The following is an 18,790-nucleotide window of genomic DNA, read 5'->3' on the forward strand; positions in this document are numbered from 1 at the left end:
GCATCCTCCCTCAGCAGCCCCTCTACCAGGCTCCCAGGGGCCAGCCCCCCAGCCTGAGGGGGGGAAGCCCAACTCCTTTTGTTCCCCAGGAGGAATTCCAGAGATGTTTTTGGTAAGATAAACAGAACTCTTGACCCCTCTCCGGGCTGTGGGGAGACTGCTGCCCGTGATCCTTTTGCTCTTGGCCACCTGGCAGCCACAGCATACCCCTGAGCACCCCCCAAGGAGACGGGGGCCTGGCAGCTGGTGAGGCCTGTGCTCAGGCTGCAGCCAAGGCCTCCCCAACCATCCACTTACTGCTGAAGGGCGCATCCATGATGGCGCAGGCAGGCAGGCGGGCGGCATGGCCGGCAGGGACACTTGCTCAGAGGCAGGGCCAGGCTCCCCACCCGCCAGTGGGGGAACAATAGCCAGCGCCAGGGAGTATTTGACCAGCGATAATCTGGGCCTGTTGGGCAGCCGCTGGCCCCCTCCCTCCCGCGCTCCCTCCCTCCCTGATAAGGCCGCCCCAACCACTTGCCCAAACCCCGGAGGGGGAGGGCGGTGCCCACTGGACTCACCATTCACCTGCTGCGGGGAGTAGGCCTCTGAGCCCGAGTCTGGGGGAGAGTCAGGCAGCGTGCTGCAGGAGAGGAGGACGGGGCTGCTGGGAGGGCAACCGAGACCCTGAGCGGCAGGGCCCCAGAGACCCGGGAGGCTAGAGGCATCGGAGTCTCCTCACTCCCACCCTTGGGAGGAGGATTTAACAGCGGGCACACCAGGCACATGCCCTGGGCCCCAACTTCTGAAGGGCCCCGCAAAACCATGTATTTTTATTTTCCCTGTCTCTCTCTCTCTCTTTTAAGGGGCCCAATATATTCTGCACCAGGGGCCTCAACCAACCTTAATCTGCCTCTGGTACCCAGTCACCTTGGGGTGCATGGCAGTTGTTGGGGGGAGCCTTGGGCTCCTGCCCAGCATCCCCTCAGATCTACTGGGCCCTTGGGGGCCAGTAACCAGTTACCCTGATGAGGGTGCTGGCATTCAAGGGCTCTCTTCCCTGTCTCAGGACCCAGGCCTGCTCCTCCCTTCCCGTGCCCACGGAAGCCCCCACTTCCTGGAAATGTGGGGTCCTACGGGGGCTGGGCAGGTCCACGGGGGCCTACCCCACCAGGGGCAGGGGTGGACTGGGCAGGGAGCCAGCTTGGCGGGGCCTGCGTTTCTTTTTTTCTTAAAGGTTTTATCAGTGGTTCAAGCAAAAGAACAAACCCAACCCTGAGAGGTCAACACGTCCTGCATGAACCCAGCACTCATCCAGCGAGGGGGAGAATGTGGCTCCATGAGGACCCAGCTCTTTGGCCATCCCTGGTCCCCATGTCTGGAGAGAGTGCGCACCGCTGTGCCAAGCCACCGTGGACACAGCCGGGGGCCGGCCCCAGAGTGCCCGTGCTCCCCTAGACGGGCCTCCACCCAACACCACAGGCTGAGTGAGGGTCACAGAGAAGGTGCTGAGTGACGGGGGCTGAACCCTCGCTGCCAACCAGGCCTCGGCAGCTCCATGTCTGCCGTCTCCTGTTGGCTCCCTGCACCTTGCTGACAGTGACCTTGGGTTTCTCCAGCATGTCAAGGTCTTTCATACCCTCTGATGACCCCTGCCATCAAATGCCCCAAGTCCACGAGACCTCATGCTCTTTCCTCCGAACTCCCCGGGGCGCTCATCCCGCCTGTGGTGACCTACTCATGGATAACTCCCTCCCCAACTGGACCGGAGGTTCCACAGCAGGAGGGGCATGTCTGTCTCGTTTACCACGCAGAACGGGGCCTGGCAGGGGTGGGGCAGTGAAGGCCCAGGCCACAGAGTCCCTGTGTGGCTGCGGACAAGCCCTTTCCCTCCGCGCAGTGACCTCACGAGCCATGAGAACACCCCTGTGAGGCCCAGCAGGGCTTTCCTCTGGGGACGGTGGATGAGCTCCCACAGAGGCATGGGCACAGCTGCGGGCACCTGGCGGGCACTTGTTACAAGTTAGTTCTTTTCCCTCCTGCCTCCCTTCAGGGTCTGTGGCTTAGGGACAGCCTCTGGGCCTCAAGCAGATGTCTGCTTCTGCAGCTCACCCCTGACACCCCGCTCGGGCTCCACTGCCCCAGCCCTGTAAGCCAGGAAACAGCCACGCCCGCCTCCCAGCACGGCCTCCCTTTATTTGGGGGAGAGGCATTTTGGGCTCACTTTACAGAGAAGACGCTGAGGCCCTGACCCAGGTGATGGTTACTAAGCCAGATGTCTGGCCACGGTGGCGCCAGCCATGAGGCCAGGCCGTGTGGACAGTCCCTGCTCCCAGCACGGGACTGTCCTCCTACCCACAGACAGGGTCCCTGTCCCGGCTGGGGAGCCCCTCTGCAGAGCCCAGGTTCCCTGACTCTCTCTGTGAGTGTGTGCCCGTGGGCCACCCTGGCATCTGGCTGGCTGCACATGGGTGCAGGTGGTCCCGTGAACGTTAACAGCGGTGGCCTCCAGTCTCGCCCCGTCCTGTCCACCCTCCACATGGCTCTCGGAGGTTTCCTAGCACTTCCGTCAGCCCCTGTCACTCCCCTGCTCGGAACCCTCCATGCTGCCCGTGGCCTCAGGGAAGAGCCTCAAGTCTCTCCTCAGCCTGGCCTTGGCCCTACCCCACCTTACCTGCCCCCCGGAAAGCCCGACCACCACCGCCTGGCCTTGACCAGCACCTGCCAGGCCCACGGTCACTGCCCCATGCCATGCCTGCCCCTGGGCTGCATCTAACCCGAGGCCATGATCCCTGCCCTCACTCACCCTGGGGCATACGGAGCCTTGGGCTCTGCCTTGATGGGGGGCCCAGAGCCGCCCAGGTAGGGCTTGGGAGCGACACCCATGCCGTTGTTGTTGTTGCAGTTCAGTGGGGTGCTGTAGCTCGGGGGTGGGTGGGGGCCATGGCGCCCCGGGGAGGGTCCACCCCCAGGGGGGCTGAGGTGGTGGACCCCGCTGGAGCCGGGGATTCCTGGCTGCCCGTGGGCGTAGGAGGCGACACTGGCTGGAGCAGAGATGTCAGGGAAGCAGCTGTGAAGAAGGGGGCGGGGAGCTGAGTGCCAGTCAGGACCCCAGCTCCTCCCTGGGCCCCCATTCAAAGGGCACACTGGGAGCTGCTGTCAGAGAGGGGGGCCCTCATGCCTCCCAGGGGAAAGGTGGACGGCAGAGGGCCTGGGGGCGGGGCCGAGGCTGTCCCGGGCCACTCACAGGTCGGAGGCATCCTCCTTGCTGATGTACTCCTCCAGGATGCTGGTGTCTATGTTGGAGGGCTCCAGGGCACCATTGATGTCATGGCCTGCAGGAGAGGGGCGGGTGTGAACTCAGGCAGGGGACAGTGCCACTTCCGGACACTCCAGGGCCTCTGGGCCCACCCGCCAACTCTCCCCAGGCAGGGCTGTCCAAAAACATGTACCCTAGGCTCCTCTCCATCTGCATCTCCATCCATCGTCCACCACCTGACACTCCCCCACAAGGAGGCATTGACCTCCCCGAGTCCATAAGGCCACCTGGAGTCTCCACGGAGGGCTGGGGACCAGAGTGCAGATCTGGGACAGACAAGCTGCTCCCTGCCCTTCGTACCCCTTTCTAGCTTCCTCACATGAGCAAGTCCCTTCCTCTTACCTGTAAAACGGGGTAACTATCCCCCTGTTTATGGGGTGCTGTGAGGAACAAACAGGTGCTCTATTGGGTCAAATGCCCAGTGGATGCCTGCCACCCTCGAAGACTCTATCCTGCACTGTTCAGTGGTGAGTTCCAGGTGGCCCAGCTGGTGGGCACCTGGGAGCACAAGGCCTGGCTGGGCTGGACCATACATCCTGGGGGGGCGGGGCATGGGCTTGGGGAGCCTCCTGTACCCCAGGCCTTAGGTGGAGAGGGTGTGGGGATCGGAATCAGGAGTGCCCAGCCCCGCTCACTCTCATGGCACGTGCCCATTACCACGTCCTAATGGGGCTGGGTGCTTAGCCCTGGTTGTGCAGAGGTGAGAGGCCCAGAGAGGTAAGGGCTTATGCTGGCTTCAGAGCAGTGAAATGATGGCGGACGGGGCCCTGCTCCTCCGCCTGCCCTCTCCTGGGCCCTCTTCATTGGCCCCAGCCCCGTGGGAGGGAGGGACTCCTGGAAAAGGCGGCCCAGTGCTCTTGGGCATCAGTGGAGAGGAGAGGGGGAGGTGCTGGCCTTTCCCCTCCCAGGGTCACCTTGCGGGGGGAGCCAGAGGGCGGGGTGATAAGGGGGCTGACGTGGGAGATGCGTCAACCCCGATAGTGGAGGACGGCCCCACCCACACTGCTGATCTGGGCCGGCTGGCCCCACTGAGGCAGAAGGCACCCTCCCACAGGCCCCTGGGGCCCGGGCCTCATGCCCCTCTCATGGTGAGCCTTGCGAACAGAGCTCAGACAGGTCCAGGAACAAGTCCTGGCTCACCTACTCCCTGCTGTGTGACACTGGGCAGGTCACAACCCTCTCTGAGCCTCAGTCTCCTCATTAGTAAAATGGGGATATAAACAACTAATACTTTGCAGGATCGTTTTGAGTACAAAACCAGTTAAGGTATGTAAGGCGCCTGGTAGAGTGGGCGCTCAGCAAACAGAGTGGCTGACCTCACTGCCCAGTCCCCAGAGCTCTGGGGTCCCCAGGAGCCCCCCGCCCAGGCCCCTCCCTGGCCTGGCTGGTATTTCAAGAATGCTGAGCTCCGCTTAGGTGATTAATGAGGGCTAAGCCCTCCTAGGAGTCACGCGCTGCCTGGGACAGGCCCTCCTGCGGCCCCCACCCCTGGCTCACCCAGCCAGGAGCAAGAGACACCCACCAGGCATGGCCAATGGCCTTCCAGGGCCCCATGTGCAGAGCAAGGGGAGCTTTTCAAGCTGGGAATGACCAGTCTGTGTGCTGAGGCTCTAAAACTCCTGTCTGTACTCTGGTCCCCATCCCTGTTACCATAGGTCCCATTTGTTGAGCACCTACTATGTGCCAGGCACTTTTGGAGCCAAATACATAAATAATCACAGGACCTTATTATATGTGAGGCATCCGGCAGGCTCCTCATGTGCAATGTGATGATGATGGTGATGGTGACAGTGACAATAATGGCTCATTCTGACTGCCTGCCTGTCTGCCAGGCCCATACTATTTTAAGTGCTTTATGGATTTACCTCCCAATCACCCCTGGAGACTTGATGTTATTAGCATCATTCCCTTTGTTCAGAGAGGTCAGGTCTCCTGCCCAGGCAACACAGCAAGGAAAAGTCAAACCCAGGAGCAGGGGCCTGATTACAAGAGGGGAAGATGTGGTTACAGAGACCTTCAGGCTATGCAGGGCTGCCCCAGGGCTGGAGTTCCTGAGGAGGGATCATACACACGAGAGGGAGAGGGAGGGGGTACAGGAGCGGCAGCCCAACCCTGACTGCTGAAGCTGCAGGTTTTAGAGGCTGAACTTGGAATCTACAGTGAATGATGGGGTGATGGAGTCATGGTGTTGCTATTTATAACAGGCCAGGGCCCTCTTTCCCTCCTCCTTCTCCCCTGGCCAGGAGTGTTCCTAATCGCCCCTAATCCTCCTGCCCACCTCCCCCAGGATAGGGGGGCCTTAGGCAGAGGCATCCTGGGAGACCCTAACAAGAACCAGATGTGGTTGGGGGGAGGAGAGACCCTCCCGTGCCAGGGGCCGGGTGACGGAAGAGGGAGGGGGGAGCCACTGGGGCAGGATGGGGGTGGGCCAAGGGGTGGGTGGGGAGTTTAAGGATTGGGGGTTGGTGGGTCTCCTGAAGAACACTGGCCCCACATCTTCTCCTTCTCTGGGAGCCCTTGAGATCAGCCCAAAGGGTCTAGCCACCAGGCAGATGCCCCCAGCCTGCCCCGTGAACCACACTGCAGATGTCTAACGAACACTCCTGGAGCACAGGGTGGGGGTCAGGGCTAGTGGGAGCCCAGGGGTTCCTGCGGCTGAGACAGAGCTCCCAGGAGCCCAGGAAGAAGGCAGAGCCTGTGGGCACACTCTTGGGGGTCCCCCTCCCCCACGCCTCCCAAGAGAGCCCTGGAAGTCGTTGAGCCAACAACAGATACCTGACAGCAGGAAACTGTGTCTCCTGCTGATCTCCAAGACCTCCCTGGGAGGTGGAGAGGCTGCCCCAGGTCCCACACCAGAACCTGGTACCACCAGGTCACAACCAGCATCTCTGCCCTCCCCCTCCCCAGTGCTCAGGATGACCAGAGCCTTCCACGGTCCAAGGCCTGGCAAGGTCAGCCCCCTGCCTGCCCCCACAGCCTGCTCTCCTGCCCGGTTCTCCTTCCTGTAACTCTCCATGGTCCATGGTCCAGCCCCTGCCTCATTCAGGCCCCGGGCAAACATCCCCTTGAGTGGTGGCCTTCCTTCTATTTTCTCATCAGGCTCTTTGCTCTCCTGCCTGGCACAGAGCTCACAGTCGGGTGGAGGGTCTGTCCACTGCCCGCAGCTCACACGCCCCGAGTGGTCATTCTGTGCCCGACGCCACGACACACACCTGATATGACTCATACTAGATTCCCGTAACAACCCCACGGGGTAAGTGGTTCTCTTGTTCTCCATTTCACAGGTGAGGACACTGAGGCTCAGAACAGACAAACGTCTTGCAGACGTGGGAGCGGGGCCGAGCTCCGCCCTGCTCTGTCTCTCTGGGATCTAAGCACCTAAGCCTACAGTAGGCACTCAATCAATGTTCATGGGATGAGTGAGCCAAGTGGCAAGTGGGACACCAGAGCCAGGCCTGCCCGGGCCTAGGGACCTCCGCCAGGCGGCACTGTGGTCAGGGGCCATGGCTAGACAGGGCCCCTGCAGGTACCGTCCCTGACCTGCTGAGCTATGCACCCCAGCTGCTTCTCATTAATTAGGTCCTTTATTACCTGCTTCTAACAGGATCCAGACACTGCCCCTTCCCAGGAGGGCTGGGATCCGGGCTTTGGGAAGGAAGCCCCCTCCCCTCCACTCTCCTCCTTCCTTTAAGGCCTCTCAGCTAGGCAGAAGGGAACCGAGGGGACGGACATGAGCCAGGTGCAGGATGAGGGTGGGTGGGGGCCCAGGTGGTCATCCACCCTGGACCCTCCCTTTCCCCCTCCTCGTGCTCATGCCCACTCCCTCCCCACCAGCTGTGGCCACTGGCTGAGTCTCGGCCATTGTCCTGGGGGACGGGGGAGGGTGGGGACCCGGCACAGTGGGTGGCTTGTGCCCTGCCCACACCCTCCCCCCTGCCCGTCAATGGGGCACTTGTCAATTCATGCCCAAACATGGCGGAAATCCCGTCAACCACGTGGCTATAGGCAGGGCAGGGCAGGCCAGGGCCTAAGGATGCTGGCCAGGCCTAGCTGATCTGAAGCTGGGGCTGACAAGGCACGAGGCCCAAGCCTGTCCCCCTGCTGCACTGAACGTCCACCCCAGGTGTCGCACTCTGACAGGCACCCTGGATCCAAGCAATGGCAGGGGGCCTAGGTAGAAGTGGTCAGGGCACTGCCCACCTTGGCATCCCCATGATGCCCTAAGGGATCCCTGGGGTCAAAGAGGCCTGGCTGCTAAAGCAGCACCCCCTTCGTTGCTGTGTGACCCTCAGCAAGTGACCTGCCCTCCCTGGCTTCCTTTTCTATCAGCAGAGCAGGGACCCCAACAACTTCAGTGAGATGGCAGGAGAGCGCCTCACCCCTAAGAGGCCATTCCTCAACTAACGGGAACTGCTATTTCCATCTCTCTAGGGAGCCCCATCTCCTTTCCTGCCCCGCTGTGCATCTTACTGTATATGAGCTCCAGAGAGCCCCCGAAGGGGCCTCGCGCCTTCTCCTGAGCCCCCTGAGAGGGCCCCCAGGGCTGTGGCTCCCAGTATCGACTGAGCTAATCAACATGCCCCAAACTAGTTCACACTGGAACAGGGCTCCGTGGTCTCTCACCTCCTTTGGCTTGGACTTTCTGTCTTTAGTGATATGATCTGTGATTAAATGATAACTGCTCGCTGTCCCTGCTTCAGACTTCAACCTGTGACCAGAGTCTTCTCACTTAAAATGCCTTCATGGGTCAGATCCTTGGTTTTGTAAACCACCCCTTGCATCTCTGCAATAAATCCCATCGCCTAGAGCTGAATAACAAAGATGTGGCTCTCGAGTCAATGCCATCAGGTGCTTAAATCTGAGCCACAGTTGTTTTTGTTCCCTTTCAACTTCTTGCTAAAGTGCGGAAGACTCCCGCATTCTGCCTGCACAGATGCATCTCCTCCAGGGAACCTCGAGCCTCTGGCTACCTTTGGGTTATAGCTATGTCCTCCTCCAGGCCCCACACAGCTGCCACCCTGTCCTCTAGTCTCTGCAAGGCTGACCTCACAGCCCCAAGATGCTCCCAAGATGCTCCCAACAGAACTGAGCCCAGCAGCTACAAGCTGATCTTAGGGAACCCACATCAGTCCCCAGGGACATCTGCTTTGTTCTGGGATCCCCAGCCCTGACTCCACAGGGCTGAGTTAGTGCACACCTGATGCCCCAAGTCCCCTCCCACAGGGACCAGGGTAGGCAGGCCGGGGGAAGGCCCCTCCTTGCAAAGGTGGAACAGAGACTCTGTAGCATGGAGTAGGGACAGGTTTTCACTAGGGTTACCCATGCCCATGTGTCTGCACACCAGCACGTTACAAATGCATGTGTGTACACAAGGGTGTACTCCAGGCATGTATCCACTGGCATACACATGAGTGTGTACATATGCACACACACACACACAGTGGCGCCCCCCCACACTGACACACACACGTACACATACCAGCACGCTCCACATGTGCTCATTCATGCAAATGATTATTTATTGAGCATCTATTGTGTGCCAGGGACAGTGATAGGCTCTGGTGATATGGGAGCAAACAAAACCTCCAGCCCACGTGAAGCTGACATTCTGGAAGCAGAGTGAGATGACAAGACAGGTCCATAGCATTTTAGAAGGTGACAAATGCTATGAAGAAAACAAAACAGGGAGAGCGGGTTGGGGTGCCAGGAGAGCAGGGAGAAATTGCAGTTCTAAGTCGGATGGTCAGGGCGGGCCCCAGTGAGCAAAGATGTATAAAGGAGGCGAACCACATGGCTATTTAGGAAGAGCATTCCAGGTGGCGGGGAGCTGGTGCAAAGGCCCTGGGGTACAAGCGTGCTTGTGCATGCTCACAGCTCAGCACAGGTCACAGACTTGTACACTCATGCCCACAAACGCTCACTGACCCAGACAGAGGCAGGCCCAGGCCCATGCAACTCCCCATCAGCTCTAGCTGGAGACAGATCTAACGGAGCAAACTCAGTGTCAAGATCCCCAAGTGCCCTGGCAAAGGCAGCCCCCTCCAAGCTAGAAGGGCAGGGAATGGGGGTCCCCTCCCCCCACCTCTGGCCCCAGGAGGGAGAACCATGGAGGGAGAAGGGAGCACAGAGGGCTGAGAGATGAAGAGGGGAGTACAGGAAGGGCCCTGCATTATGGGGGCTGGATGGAGGGAGGACTTTCCCACAGATGCAGACTGGAAGCAGGGGGAGGAAAGGCTGCTCTGGAGCCCCCAACCCACGGTCCAGGCCCGTGGGGGCTCTAGACCTTTCTGTTCCGACCCGGGGCTTCGCGCTTCCTTCCCATCCTACCCCAGGCCTTGGCACTCCTGCAGTCTTACTGCTTATATCACACAACCTTGACCACTTGAGTGACAGTTCCAAGGCCTGGAAGCTAAGGGCTGGATGGCAGTCTGCTAGCACAGCCATCAGCAATGATGAGGACCCTCAGCACCCAAGGAAGAGGGGCCCCCTTTCTGCCTCACTCCAGGCTGGCACCCAACTGTGAGTGGCTGAAGGTCAGGAGACCCAGAACACTGTCCCAGCTCTGCTGTGGCCACCCTGAGTGAGCCTGACATGCCACCTTGCTCTCCTGCCTCAGCACCTGTCTTCTTAAATGAGGGGACACCACCTGCACCCCCACTGAGCTCCAGGATTCCTGGGAGACAACACAGGCCACAACCTCCGGCCCGAGTTTGGGGTCAAAGGACAGTCAAGCCCCCTCTCCCTAGCCTGCCTGCCCACCCCCAAGTTCCAAATCTCTGAGGCGGAAGGTCAGGTGGGCCTAGCTGGAGGCGCCAGAAGCCGGGAGCAGGCATCGTGACCAAGCAGGGCCAGACCTGTCATAGTCTCAACAAGGCTGAGAGTTTCCCCTCATCGTTAGAGTAAGTAGCCCAGAGAGGGTGAGGGCCTTTCCCAAGGCACACAGAGCCAGCCAAAGGCCCCAGCCCAAGCCTGGGGGCACCAACCTACCCTGTGGACCAATAAATACCTGTTGGGAGCCTGCCCTGCGGGCTCATACTCGCAATCCTGCCTGACATTTGTGGAATATTACTACTGTCCAGGGCCCCCGTTTACCTAATCCCCCAGAAGCCCGGAGAGGTAGGCACTGTGACCACACCTGTATTCCCATTTTGCAGGGGAGAAGATGGAGACCCAAAGAGGTGCGGTGATAGGCCCAGAGAAGGACCTGGGTGACCAGCAGAGCTGGGAGCAGACCCCGCAGCACACCTGTGAATATATCCAGCCCTGCCCCCAACCAAGGGGCTACCTGCACCCAGTGGCAGCAGAGGCTGGAGACTTGGAGGTGGGAGAGGAGGCCTCCCACACACACACCCAGGCTGGGAGGGAAACTGAGGCCCAGAGGCGGGGACAGTGAGGAGGAAGAAGGTGGAAAGAAAGGGCAGGCGCCCCGGGTGGGGCGGGGCCACCCCGTTAATGATTCAGTTAATGATTTCTGCTCCCCGTCCTTATCAGGAGGGCAAAGTCCAAGGACAGCAGCCAATCAGGGGCCCTGTTGGGCTGTTACCCAGCAGCCTCTGCTGCCAGGGCCCCCCAAGTCTTGTAAGCCCTTGGGAGTCAGGCGTGGGGGCCAGGTCCCCAGGAGGCGGCCATTCTGCCCAGAGCGAACTCTTCCTCCCAGATACCCTGCTTGGCCCTTCCGAAGACCCAAAGGGGCCCTCTGCTCAGACCCCCAGACTCAGGAGAGGCCCAGAAGCCAGCAGGTGGGAAACAGCCTGCTCCTCTCTCTTGGACTGACCCCAGGCCCCCTGGAGAGCTGGCTTCCTGGGGTGCCTGCCCCCTGACCCCGCCTCCGTTCACATAACCATTGTTGCCTCCATTGACCCAGAGAACATTTCCTGCCGCACCCCCCCGCCCCCACCATGTAGTGCTGTGTGTTGGGGACAAGAGGATGAGTCAGATGCACCCCCCCTTGCCATTTCCCCTCCAGCTGGACTCAGGTCCTGGGGAGGTGGGGCTGGGACAGCAGTCGTCCCAGGAGGTCTGGGTAGACCCTGGATCAGACAGACAGGTAGGCATGGGGCGCAGGGCCGCCATCACACACCGAAGCTCAGCCTCAGCCCCCCAACCACATAGGGGTCCCCTCCTCCAGTCATCAGGTGGTCTTCCCTTGAGGCCTCCTCCTGCCCTCAGGAGGTAGAGACGCTCGTCCGCACAGGAAGGCCACCTTCCCTACCCCAAGGCCCTGGTGGCAGGAGAGAGAGCAGGGGTTAGGTGTCATCTCTGGCTAACACTGGCTAACTCCCTTCTCTTGGAGCCCTGGTCTTGGGGCTTGGAAAAGGGGGGCAATGCTACTACCCCCCATCCCAGAGGTGGGTGATGGGTGGCTTTCAAACCAGGAGCTGGTGGGGGTCACAAGCCCATGTTTCCAGTGTATACATCTCATCCAGAGGTCAAAGACAACAGTTTGTCTTTGTGTGGCGGCTAAAAGGGGTCACATGGGAAGTCCCACTGCTGGTCCAACCCACCTGCCTACCCCAGGAGGGGACATGAGGCCAGAGAAGGTACCGGCCCAAGCCACCCATCACACCTGGAAGGAGTGAAAGCCCAGCCCCCCACCTTCAGCCCTGGTGGGGCCCTAGTCTGCATGGAAGTCCCCCAACCTCTCAGTGCTCTGCTGGAAGCCCAGTTCCCCTCAGTCTCTAAGGGTTCCTCCACACCCGCCTGCTTTCTGGGGGGCTGCTCACTCAAGGCCCACGTGCCCCTGGAGTTGGGTGCCAGAACCCTGCCCCTTGCGCAGTCCTCGCCAGGGCTGAGACAGGGCCTCTCAGAGCTGAGAGTGTCGTCAGGACCGTCTACGCCACTCCCTGCTCTCTTGTAGGTTAGGAAAAGAGGCCCAGAGAGGGTGCAGGGTCACATGGCTTTTCGCGGCCAAGCCTTCACCAGAACCTCTAAGGTCCTGCTGGGATCCTCTGGCGCTGCCTTGCCCTGTCCCTAACCAGGCTTTGAGAGTTCGAGGCCCCACCTGGTCAGAGCAATGAGTACACCTGCCACCACAGCCCTGTTACCTGCTGGGAGCCAGTGCCTCCTGCCGAGGGTCCCCTCTCTGCAGGCCCTGTGCCCGCTGAGCAGGGCGACTGTAGCTTCCCTCCAGGGGATTAGCAGGGACATCACGGGGACCCAGCTGTACCAGCCTCGAGGGGATGGCCCTGTCCCAGCCTCCCACCCGAGGCCCAAAGTGCCTTAGCCTTCAGCCTGCCACCCTGGGGTGGGCAGAGCTTGGCCCACCCACACAAGGCAGGACCAGGACATACACCTGGTGTGTCTACGGAGTGGGCCATATCAGATGAGGGACCTCGATGCTCCCCAGAGCAGAAAGCACAGACCCTGCCTCATATACCCACTGTCCAGAGGGAGCGACCGAGGCCGAGCGGGGACCTGATGAGAACGCAGGTGACCCCGGCCCAGAGTGCAAGAATGCACACACTCAGGAACACATCCGCCTGCACAAAAGCACAGCTTCCCACCCCCTGGCACTTCCACAGCACACTCATGAGCACACACGGACCCCGCCACTCCCAGCAGCTCCCTAACGCCCACACACGCCCCTGCCCACCTGATTCCCTGCCAGGCCATCTCCTCCAGGTGGCCCCGGAGACCCCTGCCCTCGGCGCCCACCCCACCTTCCCCCCATCTCAGGCTCTGGGAACACTTCTCCAGACGCTGGCCGCCACTGGGCCCTCCTCAGTGGGCAGCCCCACACCACCCCCTGCTCCCCACAGACATTCTTGAGTCTCCTCTTATCTCTCTGGAGGAGCAGCACAGCCTCCCCACCAGGCCCGCCGCATGGCTGAGCTGTGGCGTCAGCCCCCACTGCCCCCCCCCCCCCCCACCTCTGCCAAGAGGGAAAGTTTGGCTCAGGAGACAGGGAGCCCAGGCCAGCCAGGCCCATCCCTCAGCCAGGGCCCAGGGTTCCGGGGGGGAGGCATGGGGATATCTGCAGGAAGCAAGGGGGCCTGGCCCACGGGGTCATCCGAGGTGCCAGCAGGTTCAGGGCACCCCCGAAAGAGTACCCTCCAAGCTAGGACTAGCCTCCTCTTCCCACCTCCCCAGGGGCCCCCGGTCCCCATAAGGCCCCTCAAAGGCTCCTAAACGGTGAGTAGTGTCTAGGGAAAACTAGAACCCCTGGGACTGATGGGGGGCTGCCTAGGACTCTCGAATGGCCCAGCCAACACCTCCACTGAATCTAGTTCAACCCTGATTTCTTGGGGTCCAGGTTTGTAGGAATGGCCAGAATTCTAGTATGGGGAGGCCTGAGGCTGGGGGATGTCCTTCCCTGGGCTGCTTAGCCCATAGGAACAGACAGAGGTTCCCACCCCCAAGTCACAGGGAGAAACGGAGGCAAAGAAGGGCCTTCTTCTCTCCTTCATGGGGCCTGGGGTATTGGGCACTGGGCTTGAAACGGGGGCCCTGATTCCAGGCCCTGTGGTCCAACAGTGTCAGCACAGTGCCCCAGGGGTCACCCCCAGCCCCCCAGCGGCAGGTTCACACTGATGGAAGTTTCTGGATCACTGAGTTCTGGGTTCTGAATGCACTGAGGAGCAGGATGTGGGCTTAGGGATGGGGGAGAGGGTAGGGCAGAGGCTGGGCTCCCCAAGTTGGCGGAGAGGGTCACAAAAGGAGCCAGAGGGTCTGGCTAGATGCTCCACTGAGGGTCTGCGCAGCAGCGAAGGCTGGGACATGTCAGCCTGCACCTCTGCCTCCCGCTCCCACACTCTGTCCCAACCCTCATGAATCCAGCACCCAGGAGGAGGGGGACAGCCCTGGAGGAGGGGCAGAGGCTACTCTGGAAACGAAAGGGGAGTTGGTCAGATGTAGGAGACCTCCAAAACCCTTGTGCGTGTGTAAGGAAGAGGTCGGGGAGAAGAAAATTTTGTCAGGTGTGTGTGGATCCCAGACCTGGGGAGGGTCCTTACAGGGCAGGAGAGGGGCTTCGGTCCCTCCCAGGGTGGGGAGCACAGCCAGAGGAGGCAAAGCTCCAGGGACAGTGTGAGCACCAGAGCCCTGAGGAGCCGCAGGGGGCTAGCAGGATGCCCTTCACAGCTTTGGGATGGTCTCCTTTGGAGGTGGCTGGCAGTAGGGATGCCAACTTCAAGGAGGTTCTGGTCCAAGGAGAGCATTCATGGGTAGGGGGTGTGGGGGGATGCAGTCCACTAAGGAACGCTGGGAACGGGTTCCCAGCCCCAAGTAGGGGAAAAATAGCTGCTTCAAGGGGCAATTGCAGCCTTGGGGGAGAGTGCATCCTTGCAGAAGGTGGGTGACAGTCTTGAAGGGGGGTCCCAGTCTCAAGGAATCCCAGTAGAAACGTCCCAGCTCCCAGGTGTCAGGCTGGGGAGGCCCGGGTTTCTAGGCGGTGGTCCCTGCCTCTCGCAGGAACGCTGGGGGTCAGGGTGCCAGCCCAAGAGACATGGAAGATTCCAGCAAGAGTGCTGGGAGGTCCGGTCTTGAGTGGGGTTCCAGTAGAGGATCCCCAGACTCTGGAAGTGGGAAATGCGATCAGAGTGGGAGGCATCAGAATTTAGGTGTGTGTGGGGCGGGGGGTAGGGGCGTGCTGCAGGTCCTGGAAGGCATGAAGGAGGACAGGGCACGGAAGGGGACACACCTTCAGAGAAGTTGTGAGCTGGGGCCGGGGAGCCCAACTTTAAAGGAGGTAGGTAGCGACCTCCGGGAGACTCCCAGCCCTGGGAACTAGCCCGCAGGCTGGTTCCAGCCTGAAGGAGGGCACCAGCCTAGAGGAGGCACCCGCCCCCCGGGGGGTTCCCAGAGTAGTGAAAGCAAAGTCAGGGATCCCAGTCCCCGGGAAGGGCGGAGGGGGATTCCCAGCGCGAGAGGTTGGCCACCCCCGCTAGCCCGCGGTTACTCACCTTCGAAGAAGCGCTGCAGCGCCTCCGTCTCGTCCACCACCTCCATGTCCGGCGTGCCCGGCGCGCACTCCGCCCCGGCTCCGCTACAGCCCGGCCCGGGGGCGCGGCATCGCCGGCGCGGCCCGCGCGACTGTCCCGGATCGGCTCCCGCTGCCGTCCCGCCCGCCAGCCCGCCGGCAGCCTCCCTCGTCCCCCGCGCGGCCCCGGCCCGGCCCCGGCCCGGCCCCGGCCCGCCCCTCGCGCCCCGCCCGCCGCGCTCTGCGCCCCCTGCCGGCGGGCCCGCGCCGCAGCCCCACGGCGGGCGGGACGCGCGGCTCCCCAGGCGGCGCTGGCGAGGGGTCCTTCCCGGGTTGGGGGGTCCCGGGGCGACCTGGCCCCGTGCGGGGAGGCCAGCGCGTGCAGGCGATGCCGGAGCCGCTGGGGCTGGGGCGGGGGCTGGGACCGGGGTCAGATGCCGTTCTGTGTCCCACAGTCCTTGCCCTATCCTTGGGCAGGGAAGGATCGCAGGATTCTAAATCTTACATTGTTTACAGAGCCAAACCTCAGCGACTTCCTCCATTTTCTCTCCTTACCCACTCCCCTCTTAGCAGTAATAATAATAACCAGCATTTAATGACTATTAAATGCCGGCCCACTGAGCGCTTTGCAGGGGTTATCTCATTTAGTCCTCACAGGTACCTGACCAAGGAGACACTATTATGTGCATTTTAGAGATGAGGATACTGAGGCTCAGTGACACTGGGCACTATGTGAGGAAGTGCTGTCGCGTATAATCTCCTGTGATAATGGAAATGTCCCTGTGTTACCCACGTGTGGCTACTGAGCCCTTGTCATGGGGCTCTTTGAATGACCGAGGAGGAACTAACTTCTCAATTTTATTTTAATTGGTTCAGATTTAAATAGTCGTGTGTGGCTATGGTATTGGTCAGCACAGGTCTAAGTGTTTCAAGGTACACAGGGTCAAAGCCAGCATTCACAGGCAGATCCTAGCTAACCTGGGAAGCTGCTCTCTGTCCCTGCGTCCCTGTGTGGCAGGCTGAGACCTGAAGTTTTCGCCTCCAGAGGAATCTTCCTCTCATCCTTCTGCCTCCACCCTTGGAGCGCCTGCTCATCTCTGTCCTGCGCCACCGCACAGCCCCCTGCCTCACTGATCCCTACGATCCTTCCAAATTGCCTGTGGTTTCCCTTTGCACTCAACGGAAACCACGGTTTCAGCAAAGGAATGACATGTAAACCTCTTGTCCTGGTTCCCAAGGTCTTATATGATCTGGCCCCGTCTGGACCACTGACCTCAGCTGCTACTTTTCGCTCCACTGCTCATTAAGTCACCGCCACCAAGGCCTCCTTGTCAACACTTAAACACACTGCAGGCGCTAGGCACATGCTGTTCCGTCTGTCTATAATGCTTGTCCCCACATAGCTGGTTCCTTCTTAGCAGTCAGGTCTCTCAGCTCACATGTCACCTCTCTGACACCCTACGTAAAGTGGTTGTCCTTACTATGTCTTTCTCACCATAAAAGAGTTTTATTTAGTGTTTGTTATTATCCCTCTCACTCTAGAATGGGTACCCTATGAGGGTGAGAGATTTTTCTGGCTTGGTCATTGCTGTAGCTTCAGCACAAAGTACACTACTTGGCACAGAGTAGGTGCTCAATAAATATGTGTTGAATAAATGGATGATGGCATTTTCTTTCTTTCTTTTTTAAAGAAGGTTTATTTAGAGAGAGGGGAAGGGAGGGATAAAGAGAGGGAGAGAAACATCGATTGGTTGCCTCTTGTATGCATCCTGGAATCAAACTGGCGACCTTTCACTTTGCAGGATGAGACCCAACCAACTGAGCCACCCCATCAGGGCAAGGACAGTGGCTTTTTCGAACTGTGAAATCCTAGACCTCTGAAACCTTGGAAGCAGGGAAATAACTCATAGCCCCTCCAGACCAAGCAAGTCAGAGCAGGAAAAACCTATCCCACCTCACTGCTGTGTGTGAGCAGATCAACATGCCAGCCTAGAGCTCTCAGCTCTGCCAGCCAGTGGCCCCCCAGAGAAGGAGAGTGGGGGCAAGCTGAGCTGCCCGGTGGGGGTGGGGCTGGGGTGAGAACCTGCAAAGCTGCTCCCACCCAGGCCACCCTCCCCCTCATCAGTGGCCAGCCATGGGGGAGGGGTGGCGGGTGCCTGAGCCCCAGATGTGGCCCAGTCAGCAGGCCTGTGGGGGCCCTCTGAGGAGGGTCAATGCCATGACAGTTCTGGGGCTGGGGGAGGGGGTGCCTGGGCTGGCGGGTGCCTCACAATGAAGTTTTGTCCCCCAGGGGCCTCAAGCTGTTGCTCTTAGATATATAGAATGGGATTCTGCTGGAGGCCCCAGCTGTGTATGCTCCCCCCACAGGGCCAGGGCTGAGAGGGGGGAGAGGGCCACACTGAGGCGCCCATTCTTTTCTAGCTGATACACCCCAGAGGTTTTTCTCCCTCTGCAGCCTCCCTTGAGACAATTGTTATTCTCTGCTGTGCCTCTCCCCCACCCGGGGTCAGGTTTGCTTGCAAAGTAGACACCCACCTACACCATGTGATTTTAAAAAAATGAATTTATTTTAGGAGTTGCCCGGGACCAACCAGAAAACCAGTTTCTTTATAAGCCTCCCCAACCCACAGGTCTTTCAGTCATATCCCTTGTGGTGCCAAAATGTCCATCACTCAAGGGCCATCCCCATGAGGTAAGCCTTGCCCTTTTCTTGGTTATCAAAGGGTGGGGTGGGGAAATTCGTGTGTGTGATTTATTCCCAACACCCTGGTTCCTCAAGCTGCACTATGAAGTCTCTGGGCAGCCTTGAAGTTAGATGAGGCAGGATGGAGCCTCCCATTAATCCCACGGGGGCTGGCCTGGTTAGGGGTTAGGCGCTGCCATCTCCCAGCTCCATGAGGCCATGGAGCATCTGCCCCCAGGGATTTTCATCTCTGGGCTGGGGGAAAGGGGTGGCTGAATGTCTCCCTCTCCAGGGCCCAAACAGGAGTTAAGGCTGCTGTCCTCCAACTCAACAGGCTGGGGCATAGCCTGGGGGGCAGGGAAGTGGCTGAAGCTGGGGAGGGAACCCCAGGGAGCCTTGCATCACCAGGACCTTGAGGGACCCATCCATGGAGAGGCGTCCCAACCTCCACCCCCTCCCCACCAAGCCACAATGAGTGAGGGATCAAGAACTCAGACCAGGCCTGGCAGAGTGGCTGTCCCCTATGGCCGGCTCAGCCATTCGCCAAGGCCTGCCCTTTGGTCCTTAGAAGCCTCATCTGTGGATCAGCCCATTATTCTTGCCTCACCATGTAGGTCAAGTACAGGAAAGTGATCAATAAATGGTGCTATGACTCCAGGTCAGTTCCCAGCGTCCAGTGTTGGCCCTTGAGTAGCAGAATGGCCAGGAGGAAGCAGCAGGACAGAAGGCACCTTTGGGGAAAGGGAGGCAGTGACTCAAGGGTTAATGAGTAACCAGCTGGAGATCAGCCCAGCAGAGGGTGGGGCTCAGTTGACTGGCCAGGCCTCCCATGAGCCCCCACAGCCCTGGCATCCACCCATTTTACCGAGGAAGCCCAAAGGGTGCTGAAGCA

General features: G+C 60.1%; 1 protein-coding gene across 1 annotated transcript in view; it reads right to left on the bottom strand.

Annotated features, from left to right (window-relative positions):
* The window catches only part of MYRF (myelin regulatory factor), a 30,573-nt gene extending 15,329 nt beyond the window's left edge, over window positions 1-15,244 (bottom strand). The window contains exons 1-4 of the mRNA XM_090267232.1: window positions 15,199-15,244; window positions 3,227-3,314; window positions 2,786-3,049; window positions 561-622 (exon numbers count right to left, since the gene is read on the bottom strand). Of these exons, the coding sequence (XP_090123358.1) occupies window positions 561-622; window positions 2,786-3,049; window positions 3,227-3,314; window positions 15,199-15,244 (460 nt within the window). The remainder of the gene's footprint in view (window positions 1-560; window positions 623-2,785; window positions 3,050-3,226; window positions 3,315-15,198) is intronic.
* Window positions 15,245-18,790: the final 3,546 nt, after the last annotated feature.

Source organism: Furipterus horrens, unplaced genomic scaffold (genome assembly GCF_987537825.1).
Source record: "Furipterus horrens unplaced genomic scaffold, mFurHor1.1.pri manual_scaffold_2, whole genome shotgun sequence".
Lineage (NCBI taxonomy): Eukaryota > Metazoa > Chordata > Mammalia > Chiroptera > Furipteridae > Furipterus > Furipterus horrens.